This window comes from Gekko japonicus, unplaced genomic scaffold (genome assembly GCF_001447785.1).
Source record: "Gekko japonicus isolate JY-2015 unplaced genomic scaffold, Gekko_japonicus_V1.1 scaffold10, whole genome shotgun sequence".
Classification (NCBI taxonomy): domain Eukaryota; kingdom Metazoa; phylum Chordata; class Lepidosauria; order Squamata; family Gekkonidae; genus Gekko; species Gekko japonicus.
In genome coordinates, this window is record NW_015167526.1 from 1,096,819 (window position 1) to 1,114,980 (window position 18,162).

The window sequence follows — 18,162 nt, forward strand, 5'->3', positions numbered from 1 at the left end:
ATTTTACCCAGGGCCTCTTTGGCCGTCCTGACCATCCGTTCGGCTTGGCCATTAGATGCCGGATGGAAAGGGGCCGAAGTCATTTGGCGTATGCCATTACTCGTGAGGAAGAGCCTAAATTCCTCAGACACAAATTGAGGCCCGTTGTCACTGACGATGACGTCAGGCAACCCGTGGGTGGCAAAAAGTCGGCGGAGCGCATGGATCACAGCAAGTGATGTGGTCGATTTCATATGCACGACCTCCAGCCATTTGGACATAGCGTCCACCACAATTAGGAACATTTGCCCTTGGAGAGGGCCAGCAAAATCTATATGCAATCTGGCCCAGGGTTTACCAGATGACTCCCAGCCTTGGGGTGTAGCTTGTGGGGGATCGGGTCTGACTTGCTGGCATTTGGGACACCCTCGTACCCATTCTTCGATCTCTTTGTCCAGCCCCGGCCACCAGACATACCCTCTGGCCAACGCTTTGGTGTGTACCATACCGGGGTGACCCTCGTGCAGCGACTCTAACACTCTCGTCCTGAGTTTGTCAGGAACCACCACCCTGTTCCCCCATAATACACAGCCCTTAGAAATGGATAGTTCATTTTGACGGCTTTTGTAAGGGCCGAACTCCGGTTCAACGCTTCCAACCGGCCACCCCCTCCAAACCCAGTTTAATACTCGGGACAGCACGCTATCCTTGGCCGTGTGTGCTGCAATGTCCCTGGATGATACCGGGGGTCGAGGAAGCTCCTCAATTGCCAAGACCTCACAGGCGGGGGCAGGGTCTGCGCCAATGTCCGGCACCGGGCACCGGCTGAGGGCATCCGCATGCCCAATCGCTTTCCCAGGCCGGTGCTCTAAGTCAAAATCATAAGCCTGCAAAAATATCGCCCATCTAAGCATGCGTGGGGACATGATGTTTGGCAATTGCTTATCGGGCGCAAAAATCCCCAGTAGCGGCTTGTGGTCAGTGACCAGCAAAAATCGTCTGCCAAAAATAAAATCATGGAACTTTTTGACAGCCGCTACCAACGCCAGACCCTCCTTGTCTATCTGGGCATAGTTCCGCTCTGCCGCAGATAGTGATCTAGAATAAAAAGCGATAGGCGCTTCGCTCCCATCAGGCATCAGATGGCTTAAAACTGCGCCTACTCCAAAAGGTGAAGCGTCAGCAGCTAACACCAGGAGCTTGTGTTCATCATAATGCGTGAGTACGGCATTAGATGTCAGCAGCTCCTTGACTCCCACAAAAGCCTTTTCCTCGGCCTGCCCCCACTTCCATTTTGCCTCCTTGTGCAAAAGCGCGTGCAAAGGGGCCGCCACTGATGCCTTATGCGGTAAAAACGCATGATAAAAATTCAGGAGTCCTAAAAAGGATTGGAGCTCCTTCTTACTCACCGGCCTGGGGGCGTTTTGGATTGCAGATACCTTCTCATCCGTGGGGTGGACTCCCTCTGCGTCAATGCGAAACCCCAGGAAGTCCACACTTTCCACCCCGAGCGTGCATTTTGAGCGCTTAACTCTGAGACCGGCATTTTGAAAACGCCTGAGGACCTCTTTAACCCGGTCCAGTAGTTCCTGTTCAGACCCGCCCGCAATCAGCACGTCGTCAAAATAGGGCACTGTGCCAGGTACCCCCCTTAGTAGACGTTCCATGAGGCCCTGAAAAATCCCAGGTGCTACGTTGACCCCGAATTGCAGCCTGTTCACTTTAAAAGCCCCTTGGTGGGTTACAATTGTTTGGGCCTCGGCAGCCTCCGGGGTGACAGGCAACTGCTGGTATGCCTGGGCCAGGTCAAATTTGGCGAAAATCTTGCCACCCCCCAGGGAAGCCAAAATGTGGCTTATTACCGGGACCGGGTACGAATGTTGCTGCAGCGCCTTGTTAATCGTACATTTGTAATCGGCGCATAGTCGTATGGACCCATCTGATTTGACAGGGGTTACGATCGGGGTCTCCCATTTGCTGTATGGTACTGGCTCTAAAACCCCTTGCTCAACTAGTTTGTCAATCTCTTTTTCCACCTTATGTTTGAGAGACACAGGTACTTTCCGATACTTCAACCTAATAGGTTTGACTGACGGATCTAAGTCAAACGCAACCGGGGGGCCCTTGTACCTCCCCAACCCTTCGGCAAATACATCAGGGAACAGGTCGTACAGCATGCCCCATTTATTTTCAGACATCCTGTTAATCCCAGAAATACCAATGCCCAATGGCTCAAACCAATCTAACCCTAGCAGGTTAACCCGGTCTCCCTCTGCAATCAGGAATGACAGTTTAACACATTTCCCCTTATACTCAACAGTAACAGAGTCCCGTCCGGCCAAGGGAATTCGGTTGCCCTGGAAGTCGGACACTCTGGTTCCCGCAGGCTGGAGCCGCCGCCGGCTTCGGTTCGGGAACAACTGGCGCCAGGACGCGGCAGAAATCACCGTCACGGACGATCCTGAGTCCACCTCCATTGTACAGGGTCGGCCGTCGAGGAGTGGAGTCACGGTGATCTTGCCCTGGCTGCTGGTGCGATTTACGGCCGATGCGCTCGACAAGGTCGCCGTCAACTGGCAGCTTGCTTCCGATGCTGAGGAACGGGTCTTGCCTTGGGTGCTGACTGGAGTGCCCCTCTGCGCTGACCGGTTGTTAGTTGAGGGATCCTTCTTTGCTGATCTGCAGACTCTGGCCAGATGACCACGCCGCCCACACGCTCTGCAGTCGACATCACGAGCCCAACAGGAGTCGCGCTGGTGTTTCCCGCCACAACCGGAGCAAGGCTTGACGTTGGTAGTCTTCGCTGGGGTCCGCTTGCCTCGAACCGCGTTGACGTCATCATCCGCGTCTTCGCCCTCGCTGTCTCGTTGAGCGTGTATACTGGGCTCTGCCACCCGCTGGCGGACCTCCTTCGTGGACTTCTCCGCTGCTTCCGCGGCCATGGCCTCTTCGTAGGCCACTGCCCAGGTCAGGGTGGTGCGGGCGAACAGCCTCTGTTGCAGCCTTTCATCTTTGAGACCGCAGACGAGACGGTCTCTGAGGGCTTCCTCCACGTTGTGGAAATTACATGGTCGTGCGGCTTTGCGAAGGGCCGCCACGAAATCTGCGATGGTCTCGCCTCCGGCCTGGTTCCGCTTGTAAAAAGCGTGCCGGCAGGCGATCTCCGACGGCTGTGGAGAATAGTGAGCCTTAAGCTTCTCGGTGATGTCAGTGTAAGTGACAGTCTTTATATCAGTTGGGGCCACCAACGACCTGGCTATGTCGAAGGTCCCCTTCCCGCAGGAACTCAGGAGGCACGCCCGTTTCTTGGCCTCGTCTGTAATGTCGTGTGTCTCCAGATGGAACTCGAACCTGGATAGGTAGGAGTCCCAGTCTTCTGAGGAGGGTTCGAAGCACTCGAACTTCTGGCTTCCAGCCATCGTGGGAGACTTGGGCACCGGAGCTGGTGGCGCCTCCGCCGGATCGGCTGCTGTGCTCTGCTCGCTTTCTTCCGAGTCCGAAGTGTGGATGTCCGCAGGGCTGCCTACCTGCTCTAACATCCCATCCTCGTCGCCAATTGTTAGATCGCACTAACAAAGGACTCTTAGAGTGATTCAGCAAGTGATTCAGCTTTATTGGAAGTAACAAACAAGCACTCAACTCAGTAAGAAACCAGAACAGAAAACAGTGGGAGCTTATGCTCCTTTTAAACATAACCGGGCTAATGTAGCCACGCCTATTTACATTTAACAACCAATGAGATTGCTTAGTTAAGGACCAAAGGGAGTCTTTCCCTCCTAGGGAATGGTATCGTTCTGATTGGTCGCTGTTACGAAGCGGCCAATAGGAGGTTCGCTCAGAGGAGCCCTGGTATGGCTCGAAGCTTAACATGGGAGTCCTATGAGGTGATTCATGTAAACGTTTCAATACATTACACTGATACCTTCCTCTTCGTCTTATCCCATTATTCAAGTATCTAGCAGAAGGAAAGCTGTGAAGGCCAAATGCAGCCTGGGCTGTGAGTACCTGACGGAAAAGGACTACATCGATCTGCTGTGGACCACTCTGTCCGAGTTCCCAGGTAGGCCACTGGGAAAGGGGTGTCGTCCATTGTCATGGGTTGCTCCCGGAGGGTGCTTCCTCTTGGGGAAGCCACAGGAATTGAAGCAATTCATACTTAGCCCCAGGAGAATGGAAGCTGCAGCAGAAGTAGTTATTACTTTACTATATATATATATATATAGTTATTCCAGGGCTCTTTTTGTAGAAAAAGCCCAGCAGGAACTCATTAGCATAATAGGCCACAACCAACAGCAGGAACTCATTAGCATATTAGGCCACACCCCTGACAGCACAGCTCATTTGCCTATTAGGCCACACCCCCATGTTACCAGAAGTGTGGTCATCCAGCCACACCCACCTTTTGCTTCTTATTCTCTTTACCTTGTTTGTTGTCCAAACCCAGGGCCTTTTTGCATGTTAGGCCACAAACCCCTAATTGTAGCCAATCTGAATGAGTTTCTGCTGTTGGTGTGGCCTATTATGCTAATGAGTTCCTCCTGGGCGTGGCCAACTTGGAAGCCAGCCAGAACTCCGTTCCTGTGCGTTCCTGCCCAAAAATAGCCCTGGTTATTACTATAGCATACCGGATTTGGTTCAAGGTGCTGGTTCTTACCTTTAAAGCCCTATATGGTCAGGGGCCTATCCACCTAAGGGACTGCCTTTCCCCACATGTTTCCCAGAGAGCACTAGGATCGGGATCCCAAAATCGGTTGGCCCTTCCAGGCCCTAAAGAAGCCAGGCTAGTGGTGACAAGGGTCAGGGCCTTCTCTGTGGCGGCCCCGTACTGGTGGAATGAGCTCCTGGAGGACCTGCGGGACCTGTTACAGTTCCGCAGGGCCTGTAAAACGGAGCTCTTCCACCAGGTCTTCGACTAGGGTGCCGCCTAGGCCTGCCAAATCTCACCAAATCGCAGCGGGGGATCTGCATGTCTTTGCAGAATCCTTGCCGCGGGGACAGCGAGACGCATTGCACTGCCGTTGCCAGGACATGATGCTATGCGTCGCTCTGGCAACGGGGCTGTTTGGAGACGAATGTTTAGCCGAAAACGTTTCTGATTTAATTTCAACCCGTTGGTTCTGGTCCGACCTTCTTGGGCATCAGAAAACAGCTTTTCACCATCCTCTGTATGACAGCCCTTTAAGTCCTTGAAGATGGTTATCATATCACCTCTCAGTCATCTCCTCTCCAGCCTAAACATACCCAGCTCCCTCAACCTTTCCTTATAGGACTTGGTCTCCAGACCCCTCACCATCTTCGTTGCCCTCCTCTGGACACGTTCCAGCTTGTCTATATCCTTCTTAAATTGTGGTGCCCAAAACTGAACACAGTACTCCAAGTGAGACCTAACAGAGCAGAGTAAAGTGGTACCATCACTTCGCATGATCTGAACACTACACTTCTGTTGATAGAGCCCAAAATCGCATTTGCCTTTTTAGCAACTGCATCACACTGCTGACTCATGTTCAGTGCATGGTCTACTAAGACCCCTAGATCCTTTCCACACATACTACTGCCAAGACAAGTCTCCCCCAACCTATAATTATGCGTTTGATTTTTCCTACCTAAATGCAGAACTTTACATTTATCCCCACTGAAATTCATTTAATTTGTTTCAGCCCAGTTTTCCAGCCTGTCAAGATCATCCTGTATCCTGACTCCGTCTTCTACCGTATTTGCTACCCCTCCCAATTTAGTGTCATTTAATAAGCATTCCCTCTATTCTTCGATGCCCATGTTAGTTCTATGTGACTTAAAATCTAAGTTTCCCGGTGTGTTCGCCTGCAGGCAATTCTCCTTTGCCCCAGGAGACCAGGGCAGTGGCTATTCACAAGGCCACCGGTAGCAAAATGGAATCATCCAGTCTCTCTTTTCCTCCAGGTGTTCTGGTGACCTTATGGATCATTGACCGGATTGGACGGAAGAAAACCATGGCCCTCTCTTTCTTGGTCTTCTCACTTTGTAGCCTCCTGCTCTTTCTGTGTGTCGGCAGGTGAGAAATATGATTTGAAGAAATGGGAGGGGATGCAAAAAAGGCTGTGGGGGGCAGCTCTCCCCTCCCTTTCAAACATTGGGCGGCTGCAGCTTGGTGGTTCCCTAGGGGCTGATTCAAACATTACTGTCACCATGGTGAAGCTGCTGAAAATCGCTTTCATCTAGGGGGGGTCTAACATTTTGGAAGCTCTTTTCCAGTCCGTGCGGTTGGAGCTAATTGCACAGTGAGTCTCTCCACACTGGAGCCAGTGGCAAGCCTGTGTGGGTTTTTCTGCACATGTAAAAAACCGTTAAACAGCACAGGAGCCCAAGTATGTCAGAGGCGGGTAAGGTAAAGGTCAAGGTTTCCCTTGCTCGAAAGCCAGTTGAATCCGACTGTAGGGGGCGGTGCTCATCTCTGTTTCCAAGCCGAAGAGCCAGCGCTGTCCGAAGACGTTTCCGTGGTCATGTGGCCGGGTAACTGCCCTCAGATGGTGTCTGCCCAGGATGTGTTCTTTTCCATCCAGTTTGCTCATTCAAAGCAAAGAGACCCGTTTGGAGCAATGTATGAGGAAGATTCGACATGAACGTAACGAATTGCATGGGCCGCCCTAACAGGGCTCATCCCCTACTCTCGGCCGCCTCCTTTTGACCTCCAAGTCACTGTGGAGAAGGGGCAAGAGCAGGCCAGATGCATTCTCAGGTGGTCTGCGCACCAACATCCTTGTCAACCAATCTCGTCCTGTGTTTGTTACAGAAAAGTTCTTACCGTCCTACTGTTCATTGCAAGGGCTTTCATTTCCGGAGGATTCCAGGCCGCTTATGTTTACACCCCCGAGGTAAGGAGGCCCGTTGTTTTCTAAAGAGGGGGTGGCTGTCGGGTCCTTGCCTGCCCCGAGTCAGTGGTGGATATTGAGCGGCCCCAGACAAGAGCTTGGCGGGGGGGGGGCCTGTTAACTTAGAACAGTGGTGGCGAACCTACGGCACGGGTGCCAGAGGTGGCACTCAGAGCCCTCTCTGTGGGCACGCGTGCCATCGCCCCAGCCAGGCCCAGACCATCATTAAAGTGTCGAATTCTCTGCCAAATAATTTTAAGGAAATGCAGGGCTCTTTTTGTAGAAAAAGCCCAGCAGGAACTTATTAGCATAATAGGCCACACCCAACAGCAGAAACTCATTAGCATATTAGGCCACACCCCTGACAGCACAGCTCATTCGCCTATTAGGCCGCACCCCCATGTTACCAGAAGTGTGGTCATCCAGCCACACCCACCTTTGGCTTCTTATTCTGTTTACCTTGTTTGTCGTCAAAACCCAGGGCTTTTTTGTGTAGCAGGGACTCCTTTGCATGTTAGGCCACACACCCCTAATGAAGCCAATCCTAATGAGTTCCTGCTGTTGGGTGTGGCCTATTATGCTAATGAGTTCCTGCTGGGCGTGGCCAACTCGGGAGCCAGCCGGAACTCCGTTCCTGTGCGTTCCTGCCCAAAAATAGCCCTGAGTAAATGAAAGCATTTGGGATTGCTTTCCTTACTTTGTTTGGATCCTCTTAAGTTAATGTATCAGTGGTTTTTTCTAAAGTAAAACCTCAGTATCCAGGTTAAATTGCCGTGTTGGTACTTTGCGATCAATAAGTGTGTTTTGGGTCGCAGTTTGGGCACTCGGTCTCTAAAAGGTTCGCCATCACTGACCTAGAAGGAGCAGAGATGGGCAGGGCACATTCAGATGGAGAGTTGCTTGGGAATAGGGTTACCGGGTCCACACACACACACACACACCCCGGGCACTGGCAGGGGAAGGGTAGGATTACCAGATCCAGTTTAGGAAACTCCTGGAGATTTGGGGATGGAGCCTGGGGAGGACAGGGACCTCAGTGGGGTCCAACGCCACAGAGTCCGCCCTCCAAATGCATCCCTTTTCTCCAGGGGAGCTGATCTCTGTAGTGTGGAGATGAGCTGTGATTCCGGGGGGATCTCCAGGTCCCACCCCTAGTTGGGGAATTCCTGGAGATTTGGGGACAGAGCCTGTGAGGATGGGGTTTGGGGGCTCCAGGCCCCTCCTGGAGGTTGACAACGCCAAGGGTTGCCAACTTTGGGTTGGGAATTCCCTGGAGATTTGAAGGTGGACCCCTGGAGAGGGCAGGGTTTCATTGTGTTAGTGTTCTGTAGCAAAACCAAGAAAGAGTCCTTTGGCACCTCAATGGTTCCCCCCCCCCCCGCTCAATTTTTTAATTTATTTTATAACAACAAACATCAACATACACAAATAAGACGATACCAACACAAAATGGGAGAATCTCTCTGCCTTTTGAAAAAAATTGTTTGGTCATCCATACATCTCTCATTATTAAACTTATTTCTACGTCATACATTATTAACATAGCTTTGCCCACACAATCTTCAGTGTTCTTATTGCCCCCTGTTCACTTATATTCATGTTTCATTTGTTAAATTCTTCAAACATCTTTTGCCACATGAATTTTCGTGCACCACAGTCGACTTCATCCGATGCACTGTTAGTGGTGATTGGCAGGGACTTCCAGTGGAGAGTGCAAATTGTGTCGTCCCCCGATTGGTGGGAACTCTCCTTGGCCTCTTCTGTCTTGCCCCCAACCCTTCAAATGCACTGAGGCAGACTGGGTTTGACTCATTGTTTAGGGAACTGGATTCTGCACATGACAAGAGGTGTATTTGGTGTAGTGGTTAAGTGCGCCAGTTTGGTGTCATGGTTAAGTGCGCGGATTCTAATCTGGGAGAACTGGGTTTGATTCCCCACGCCTCCACTTGCACCTGGCTGGATGACCTTGGGCAAGGCATAGTTCTCTCAGAGCTGTTCTCTCAGGAGCAGTTTCTGTCAGAGCTCTCTCAGCCCTGCCTACAGGGTGTCTGTGGTGGGGAGGGGAAGGGAAAGGAGTTTGTAAGCCGCTCTGAGACTCCTTTGGGTAGTGAAGGGCGGGGTATAAATCCAGTCTCTTCTTCTAAATCTGTAAGCGCTTAAACCAATCTCTAAAATCTTCTAGGATATAGTAGCTACAATCCCTTATTCATGATCTTCTTTTCCACAGGTTATTTTCACCCATTCATAAAATGGTATCCGGTTTTCGCTCACGTTTTGTTCACGTTGATCTTTCAACGAGTCTGTCGCTATATCAATTTCCGCTATTTCAAAGATTTTTGTCAAGAGTTCCTCTTTCGTTGGTATCTCTGGTTTCTTCCAATACCTAGCATAGATGCAGAGCTTTTTTTGTAGAAAAAGCCCAGCAGGAACTCATTAGCATAATAGGCCACATCCAACATCAGAAACTCATTAGCATATTAGGCCACACCCCAAGCCTTCTCTTGGCTTGCCCGGGCGCCCCACTGCTGCGGGGAGCCCGAGCAAGCCCCCCCTTGAAGGGAAGGCAGTTTAAACTGCCTTCCCTTGGCTTGCCCCGGCGCCCTGCGGCTGCAGGGAGTCCGGGCAAGCCCCCCCTTTGAAGGTGTGAGCGTAGCCAACTCAGGAGCCAGCCGGAACGCCGTTCCAGTGCGTTCCTGCGCAAAAATAGCACTGCATAGATTATCTTTGCTGCTGTAACTATATGTATAATTAAGTGCTTAACTTTCTTGGTTTTTTTACATCAGGCATAATATTAAGCAAAAACATTTCTGGTTTAAATGGTATCGGTATCAGACATATTTTTTGCCTGAATCCAGGGAGGTGGGTGGGCTGCGAGAGATCCGGGGCTCTTAACGTCTGCAGTTTTCTCTGCAGGTTTACCCGACAGCCACCCGTGCCCTGGGCCTGGGGACGTGCAGCGGGGTCGCTAGAGTGGGAGCGCTCATCACCCCATTCATTGCACAGGTAAAAGAAATCTATAGCTCTCTCCATCCCGAGGTTTACACGAGTCCCACGAGGACACAGCGGTGTAGACAGGACTCTTCTTTAAGCTGGCAGTAAGAATGGGGCCAAAAGATTAGCCAGCGGAAGTGGCCAAGGAGAGTCAGTCTCTTGCGCTGGAGGGTGGGCCCTTGGGCAGGGTGGAAAGCCGGCCTCAGTGCGATTTTAAAAATGGCAGATTCGCTTTTCGTGCCATCCAATGGGTGTGTTCATTCAAACAGTGTTGCACTGACGTGTGTGCCTGCACAGAGACAACTAGATGAACAACAGTTACAGGTCAGCGCAACCCTGTTTTCATCGTCGTTGTCTCTGTGCAAGCCCACGCTTGGGACTGTACAGAGACGACGACAGTGAACAACCAGACACGTGGTTAATGGGGTGGAGGGGACACGGCAGAGAAGGCCAGCGTCCTTCGTGCTGCCTCAGGAGCGTGAATCCTGACGTGCCCATTGCAGGGATGAGGTATCAAGGGCTGAAACATAACAGGTCATCCCTCTTTGTCTTTTATCTGTTCTAACCTGACCGCTCAGCAATCTCATGGAGTGCCCACGAGTTCTTGCATTGTGAGAAAGGGAGAAAAGGACCTCTTTCTCGACCTGCTCTTTCCCATGCATAATCTTGTAAACCTCGATTATGTCACCCCTCGGCCGTCGTTTCTCCGAGCTAAAGATCCCCAAGCGCTTTAACCTTTCTTCATAGGGAAAGTGTTCCAACCCTTTTATCATCCTAGTTGCCCTCTTCTGCACTTTTCCCAATGCTATAATATCCAGGAATGATGACCCTGGGATATAAGGCTGACCCTAAGATGACCCTGGAGGTCCCTTCCAGCTCTATGATTCCAAGTCCAGACTGCCCTGCCCTGGATGGCCGAGGCCAGCCCGACCTTGTCAGATCTCGGAAGCTAAGCAGGGTCGGCCCTGGTCAGTGTTTCAATGGGAGACCTCCAGGGCTGCCACCACACACAGTGTGGGCCTCCTGGTGCCTGGCAGCACCCCCCCCCCAATGCAGCTTGCAAAATGGTACATGCCAGAAGCCGCTGTCTCTCACGTGCTAAGAGGTGTCAAATTCATTTGTTACGAGGGCCGGATCGGACATAAACGTCACGTTGTCCGCCGGGCCATGTGTGCCATAAAATGTAATGCCAGGTACGGGAGATACAAACTTTATAAAGGACAGAGGCAAACCCAATTAACAATCTTGTTTTTTTACTGCAAATACAAACATGCTTAAAACGTCAACACTCTTGCAATATTTCCTTAAAAGTGTCTCCCTGATGCCCACCCTCCCACTTCTACCGCCCGTTATGCATTAGCCGTGGGACAGTCTACAGGGACATAATGCACAACCTCTGTCATCTGGCAATAAAAGAAACGATCTGTTGCTTACGGGCCGGAGAAGAGCCCTGGATAGGCCAGTTCCAGCCCACGGGCCATATGTTTGACACCCCTGTATAGTGTCATGAGGGTAGTCGTATTGGTCTGAAATAGAAGAGCTTGATTGGAGACTAGAAGCACCTTAGAGACCAACAAGATATTGGGGGGGGGGGGTGAGCCTTCAAGAGTCAAAGCTCCCTTCATCAGATACAAGTCAGAATGGATATCTTCGAGACCGTATATCCCAGTCAGAAGGTGAGGGGGCAAATGAATAACTGGACAAAAAAAATTCCAACCTTAAAATCTACACCTCTAAAAACCAGTGGGAGAACATTTTAATCTTCCAGGCTCCTTCCATCACTGACCTAAGAGTGGCAGTCATCAAACAGAGATGCTTCAAGGGGAGAGTACAACAGGAGATTGCTAAAGTTGACTTCATTCACAAGTTCAGAACAATAGACTCCCCAGGGCTGAAGAGGGACATAGGATTCTTACCCCACTACAGGTGCCGATTTTCTGCCCGCCACCCCAGCATTCCCCTCTTCTCTAATGAAGCTAATTCCTATGTGCATTGTATCTCTGCCTCCTGTGTTTCTTTTTTGCAACACCCCTCCCACTTTCTCCCTGGGATATACGGACTCGGGGATCTCCCTTCCTGCTTGTATCTGATGAAGAGAGCTTTGAACCTGGAAAGCGCACACCCCAGAAATCTCATTGGTTTCTAAGGTGCCAGCAGACTCAAATCTCGCTATGCCAGAGAGTGTGCCTTTGGATCGACCAGGAGCCCAGTTGCCCAGCTGTCCTCCCGAGGACCTTCTCTTGTGACCCTTCAGGGGCCCCGCGTGAGTCTGTGCGTCTGCCGGAGCCACTGCCTTTTCTCACATTCTCCCCGCAGGTGATGCTGGAGTCCTCGGTCTACCTGACCCTGGTCGTGTACAGCGGCTGCTGCCTCTTGGCCGCTCTGGCCTCCTGCCTGCTGCCCATCGAGACGAAAGGCCGGGGCCTGCAAGAGTCCACCCACAGGGAATGGGGTCAAGAGATGTTTGGGCGTGGGGTCCCCCGATCAAACTCTGGCTCTCAGGGCTGACGTGGGACCCGCGGGACTGAGGACAAGGACGTCTGGAGGTCTCCCCCGCCCCCAAAGCCCCAACCTGACTGGAGAGGCAGGAGACCTGGTCCCTGCCGTGGATCAAAACAGCACGAAGGCTCGATATGTGTCCCGGACTCCTTTTGGCTTGCCTCCACGGCCGTCGCTTGGGCAAAGAGAGCGATTGGACTGGGGAAGCGGGTGCAAGTGTGCGACGTAGGCGGACACGGCGCGGCTAGGCAGAACGAGACGGGGGCCCTCCCAGGCCCCCCGCTTTGTGTTCATGGTTGACGGCTGAGCTTACCGTTTCCTGTTGCTGAGTGATGTGTCAAGCGAGCGGCTCGAGGACTGAGCCCGGGCTCTCCTCGAGACAGCAAACGCTCTCGACGCCTGGAAGCGAGCAGCCTGGGCTCTACGGCACACCTGTCTCTGGAACGGCACACAGCCAGTCCCGCCGCGCACTTGTGGATTCAACACCTGCCTTGCACTTTTCCGGTCATCAACGGCCATCAGCATCGACACAGTGTTGTGAGTCTCTCCGTGCTTCCTCAGGTTCCTTTGCCAAAAAAAAAAAAAAGGCTGGTTTCTTGAGGGCTTTTTTGGTCGTTTCTAGAGTGTCTTCTTGCACTGCTGACACAGAGCTCTGCTCGATCCAGAGGTAGGCCTCCCCAAAATCACACCGTTTATGAAAAAAGTCTTGCTGGCAACCTGGGAACAGAAATTGCGTTTTTCTAACGGTTCAGTCCTGTGTTGGGTAAGTCAGGGAAGGCTGCTATTGTGGTTCTGGTTTTGTGTCCGTGCGTGTGTATACGTGCAGAGATTCGTGCTATGTTGCACTGCATGGGGTACCTCTTCCCATACACTTCCCTTGGATTGTCCCTGCATCTGAGTTGCCCATATTTGAGGTCAGAGAGGCGGGCGTGATAGTTGGGCTCACCAGAAGGACGATACAGGAAAAATGCTTCCCTCTTGTTTTGATACCCCGTGGCTTGAGATCTGAGTGGTGAATGCAGGGGTAGATCCTGGTCTGTAGGAAATGGATTGGTCTGTCTAAACGTTCTGATGCTCCAGAATGTTTGGAAATGTATTTATTAATCTTGATCCGAATGCCTTTGAGCTGTCTTGAAGCAGCGTCTCTCAGTTAAGAACAGAAGTCCTGCTGGATTAGAAATACACCCAAGCCAAGTTTCCTGTTTCCAGTAGAAGGGAGTATAAACGCTATGTAGCCCTAAACTGCTCTAAAACTGCTTTATTAACAATACTATACTATCAAATGTCTTAAAGATGATAAATTTAACAATCAATGTCACAGCACAAACATACAGCAAAAAATCGTAAATGAAAGCCGACTCATAACTCTGAACTGCCCGCAAAAGGAGCCATGTAGTACAAATCAATATGTAAACAATTGCAGGGACGTTATAAACGTTTTCACAAGTAATGTGGCTCCAGATTCTGTATGCGGCCGTGGAATCGATAATACACGTTTGTCATGAGACAAGGATTCCGGATGTGACCTCATTTCGAGATCTTTTTCAGTCCTAATGAACCAATACAACAGACATGTGAGTTTTTGCTATTGTATAATTCACTGTTGACATTATAAAAGGTAAAGGTTCCCTTGCTCGAAAGCCAGTCGAATCCGACTCTAGGGTTGTGGTGCTCGTCTCCATTTCAAAGCCGAAGAGCCAGCGCTGTCCGAAGACGTTTCCGTGGTCATGTGGCCGGCATGACTAAACACCAAGGTGCACGGAACGCTGTTACCTTCCCATCAAAGCGGTACCTATTTATCTACTTGCAATTTCTTGCTTCCGAACTGCTAGGTTGGCAGGAGCTGGAACTAGAGACGGGAGCTCACTCCGTCATGCGGCACACTCGGGTCTCGAACTGCTGAACGACCGACCTTCCACAGCCTGCAGTTCAGCGTCTTAACCACTTGAGCCACCGCATTATACTTGCTTACATATATTGTCGTTTTATTGATGTTTCTGTTCATTAGGCTGTAACATTGATTGTTAAATTTATCGTCTTTAAGACATTTGATAGTATAGTATTGTTAATAAAGTTTCAGTTTGAGAGCAGTTTACATCGCGTTTATACTCCCTTCTACTGGTTTGGCTAAGTTTCCTGTTTCCAGCTATGGCAGCCAGATGCCTCTGGAATGCCTGCAAGCAGGAAACGATGGCCATTTCCTTCCCTGGTGTTTGTCATGACTCACAGCCACCAGTAGACCTTTCCTCTATGAACTCATTGCTGCTCGATGATGCAAAGAATTTCAGCTGGCATTACATCTGGATCGGGAAGTCCTAGATGGATGCAGAATCCATAGAAGACGGCTGGTATTTCCTGCTGCCGAGATATATGCGCACTTGTGTGCTGGCAAGTCTAATCTGAGTGACGGAACGGTTGGGACTCACATGGAATGGTAATCCGTGGCCTTGCAGGATTTAAGGAATGTATTGTCGTTCATTGCTCTAAAATATTTATGCCCCACCTACCAACCAGACTTTTCAAGGGATGCACGTTTTAAAACGACACACCTGGGAAATGAGAATCAGTTCTGAATGAAACTGATAGAACAACGTTTGAGTCCAGTGGGCACCTTTAAGACCAACAAAGTTGAATTCCGGGTATAAGCATTCGTGTGCATGCGCACAAGTGCGCATGCACACGAACGCTTATGCCCGGAATTCAACTTTGTTGGTCTTAAAGGTGCCCGGAATTCAACTTTGTTGGTCTTAAAGGTGCCCACTGGACACAAACGTCGTTCTGTTGATTCAGCCCAACACGGCGACCCGTTTGAATAGAAGCAGTGTGAGAGTCTCTGAAATCCCACCCCAATGCCCCAGGAAATTGGCTCCTAAAGACCAACTGAGTCAGCACCGGGAGGGGACATCTAACCCTGGCTGCACCGATGGGCAGATGGGACCTGTAACCTTCCTGGGCCACAGGCTTGGAGGACAGCTTGGACCCAGCCAGGGGTGGTGACAAGAACTGCTGTCCGGCCTGTTACCAGATGGTGGCGCTAGAGGCACGGGAGAAGGCGGCAGGCAAACCAACGGATTTTGCCATTCAGGGGGCCTTTAAATAAGTCAGGGGGCAATAAATAAATAAAGAAGAAGAAGAAGAGATTGGATTTATACCCCGCCCTTCACTACCCAAAGGTGTCTCAGAGCGGCTTACAAACTCCTTTCCCTTCCCCTCCCCACAACAGACACCCTGTGAGTGGGCGGGGCTGAGAGAACTCTGACACAAACTGCTCTTTTTCAAGGACAGCTGTGCCAGAGCTTGTGACTGACCCAAGGTCACATCAGCAGGTGCAAGTGGAGGAGTGGGGAATCAAACCCGGTTCTCCCAGATTAGAGTCCGCACACTTAACCACTACACCAAACTGGCTCTAAAAACTGCTTGCCTGCTTCCGGCCCCACTTTCAGCCATCGACTAGATAAACATTCCATGGAGATGTAGGCAGTTTTCCTCCAAAACGCGTTGCAAAAGTTAGTATGGGCAGGGTCCTTCAAATGACTTGCTGAAACGCCAAACAATACAAAAGGCCAAAGAACCTCATAGGTCGGGGTTCTCCCCGCCCCCAAGAAACGTGTATGAGGATGGTCAAGGAACTCCAATTCAGCCACCTTTAGAAGACGTCCGTTACCATAAAAGACTCAGGATCATATTGGTATCAGTGGGGAAATGTCCCAAGCTCATATTTTCATAGCCTGCTGCCTTGCAGGCTGCAAAAGCCTTTGGCATTTTTCATGGCACGATGTCAATGTTTTACAACACCATGCTAAGATAACCCCCAAATGGGGATTGGCTGGGGGGGGTACATTTCACCTGCATAAGAAATGTGCTTGCAAAGTGAAAAGGCGCTCGTAAGTCACACGGAGAGTTTCAAGCTGGGGTCAGCAGATGAAGCTCATGAGCTTTATCCGCCCCCCCCCCAGTCATATTCGACACAGCTTTTCTCCCAGATATTCTTGCCAACTCCAGGTGGGAAATTCCTAGAGATCTGGCCGTGGTGCCTGGGAAGTCTATGCTGTAGAGTCTACCTGCCAGAGCTGCTATTTCCTTAGCTTTGCCAGGTCCTCCCAGGCCACCGGTGGGGGTGGGGTTAGGGTTGCCAAATCCAGATTGGGAAACTCCTGGAGATTTGTGGGTGGAGCCTGGGGAGGAGAGGGACCTCAGTGGGATACTATGACATAGGGGTCCACCCTCCAAAGCGTCCATTTTCTGCAGGGGGGAATGGATCTCTGTAGTCTGAAGCTGTAATTCCAGGGGATCACCAGGTCTCACCTGGAGGCTGGCATCCCTACATTTGCTCCAAGGGAACGGATCTATGTAGATATAATTCTGGGGAATCCCCAGCCCCCACCTGGAGATTGGCAACCCTACTTTCCAGGAGTAGAATGCCATCTTGGGACCGATCCAGCCTACTGGCTTTGTGGTTCTGCCCCTGTGAAGGCTGCTTGAAAGACTGGGGCACACTGAATCTGCAGTGTCGACAATGGTCCCATATCAAGCTCCTGGAAATCAAGTTTGCTTTGTATGTTGTATTCAATACTAAGTGGCCCTGCCTGCATACGACGAGGGCAAGAGCTTTTGTTCAGTAATGATGACCCCGAGAAAGGATGGTCAAGCTGAATCAAACTCCATTTGAGTCAACAGGGTTTCTCTTGAGCAGTGCAAAACAAGTTTCTTATACTTTTTTGTGGGGGGAGGGACTCGGGAATGAATACATCGCAGTTTATTATGACTTAGAAACCGAGTGTGTTTGAGTTTCTTAAGATACTAAAAACGACCAGTGTATATAATTCCCAAAGGGGTAGTGATGTTAGTCTTTTGTAAAAGAACTAAATCAAAGGTCCGGCGGTCCCCGAAAGGCTGGCAAAATTTATGCCCGTATTGATTCCAGCGTAAATTTTGCTAATCTTTCAGTCGTCGCTGGACTTCTGTTGGACGCTGTACATAACAAAACCTTCCAAAGATTCCATTCCAGACACAGTTCTGCATTTCCCCCTTGGGAATGGATACAATACCTGCTGGTGCGTTCTCTTAAAAAAACAGAAGACCGTGCGGAATTAATCTCAATTGTGGGGTGCCGAATCCCGCCCATCAGTCTGTCCGAAGTGCAATATACGGTCGCGAGGGCGAAGGGATTCCCCTGCATCTGCTGTGACGAATGACCTTTGTATTTCTCGATGCTTGCTGAGAAAAAGAACACTGAATGTTTCTCTCGTGTTTGAATGTACAGTTTCTAAACCAGGCACACTTTCGTGTTGAAGAAAAGAGATCGGTATCCTGAGCTTGTCGTGCTCTGTTCTTGTTTCTCTGTCAATGATGCAATGTTAGATAGTTCGATTCGACAGTTGATATTTTATGTTGAATAAATGAATAGTTTTTGCAGTAATGGGGTTTTCGGGGCCTTTGCTTTCCTGGGCTGCTCTAATCGCCAAACGACCAGCCCCACCTCCCCTGCCAGAGAAGACCACAAAGGCATCTATCCAGACACCCCACCCAAGTCAGTCTATTTCCAATCGGCTGCCTTCCCCAGTGGCCTCTGCTCCGTTTTGTCTGAGTTCCGTTTCTCTCGGGGCTTTTTTCCTGGAGGAACGCACCGGAATGGAGTTCCGGAACCTCTTTGAGAAAATTCGTTTTTAAATGTTTAAAAGTTCAGGAGTTTTCAGTGTACAGATTGAAAAGTTTATTTCCCTCTGGCGCCTCTTTAAAAAAACCAACCAACCATGGTTTCACCACTAAGGCTGTGGTCACACACACTAAATAACCGACTTTCAGTGCACTTTCAATGCACTGTCGAATTCGATTTTGCCAGTCC

General features: G+C 50.5%; 1 protein-coding gene across 1 annotated transcript in view; it reads left to right on the forward strand.

The window, feature by feature from the left end:
- SVOP (SV2 related protein) overlaps positions 1-12,326 on the forward strand; it is a 45,477-nt gene extending 33,151 nt beyond the window's left edge. Inside the window, exons 12-16 of the mRNA XM_015413212.1 lie at positions 3,932-4,039; positions 5,899-6,010; positions 6,749-6,830; positions 9,741-9,830; positions 12,135-12,326. Of these exons, the coding sequence (XP_015268698.1) occupies positions 3,932-4,039; positions 5,899-6,010; positions 6,749-6,830; positions 9,741-9,830; positions 12,135-12,326 (584 nt within the window). The remainder of the gene's footprint in view (positions 1-3,931; positions 4,040-5,898; positions 6,011-6,748; positions 6,831-9,740; positions 9,831-12,134) is intronic.
- The last annotated feature ends 5,836 nt before the right edge of the window (positions 12,327-18,162 follow it).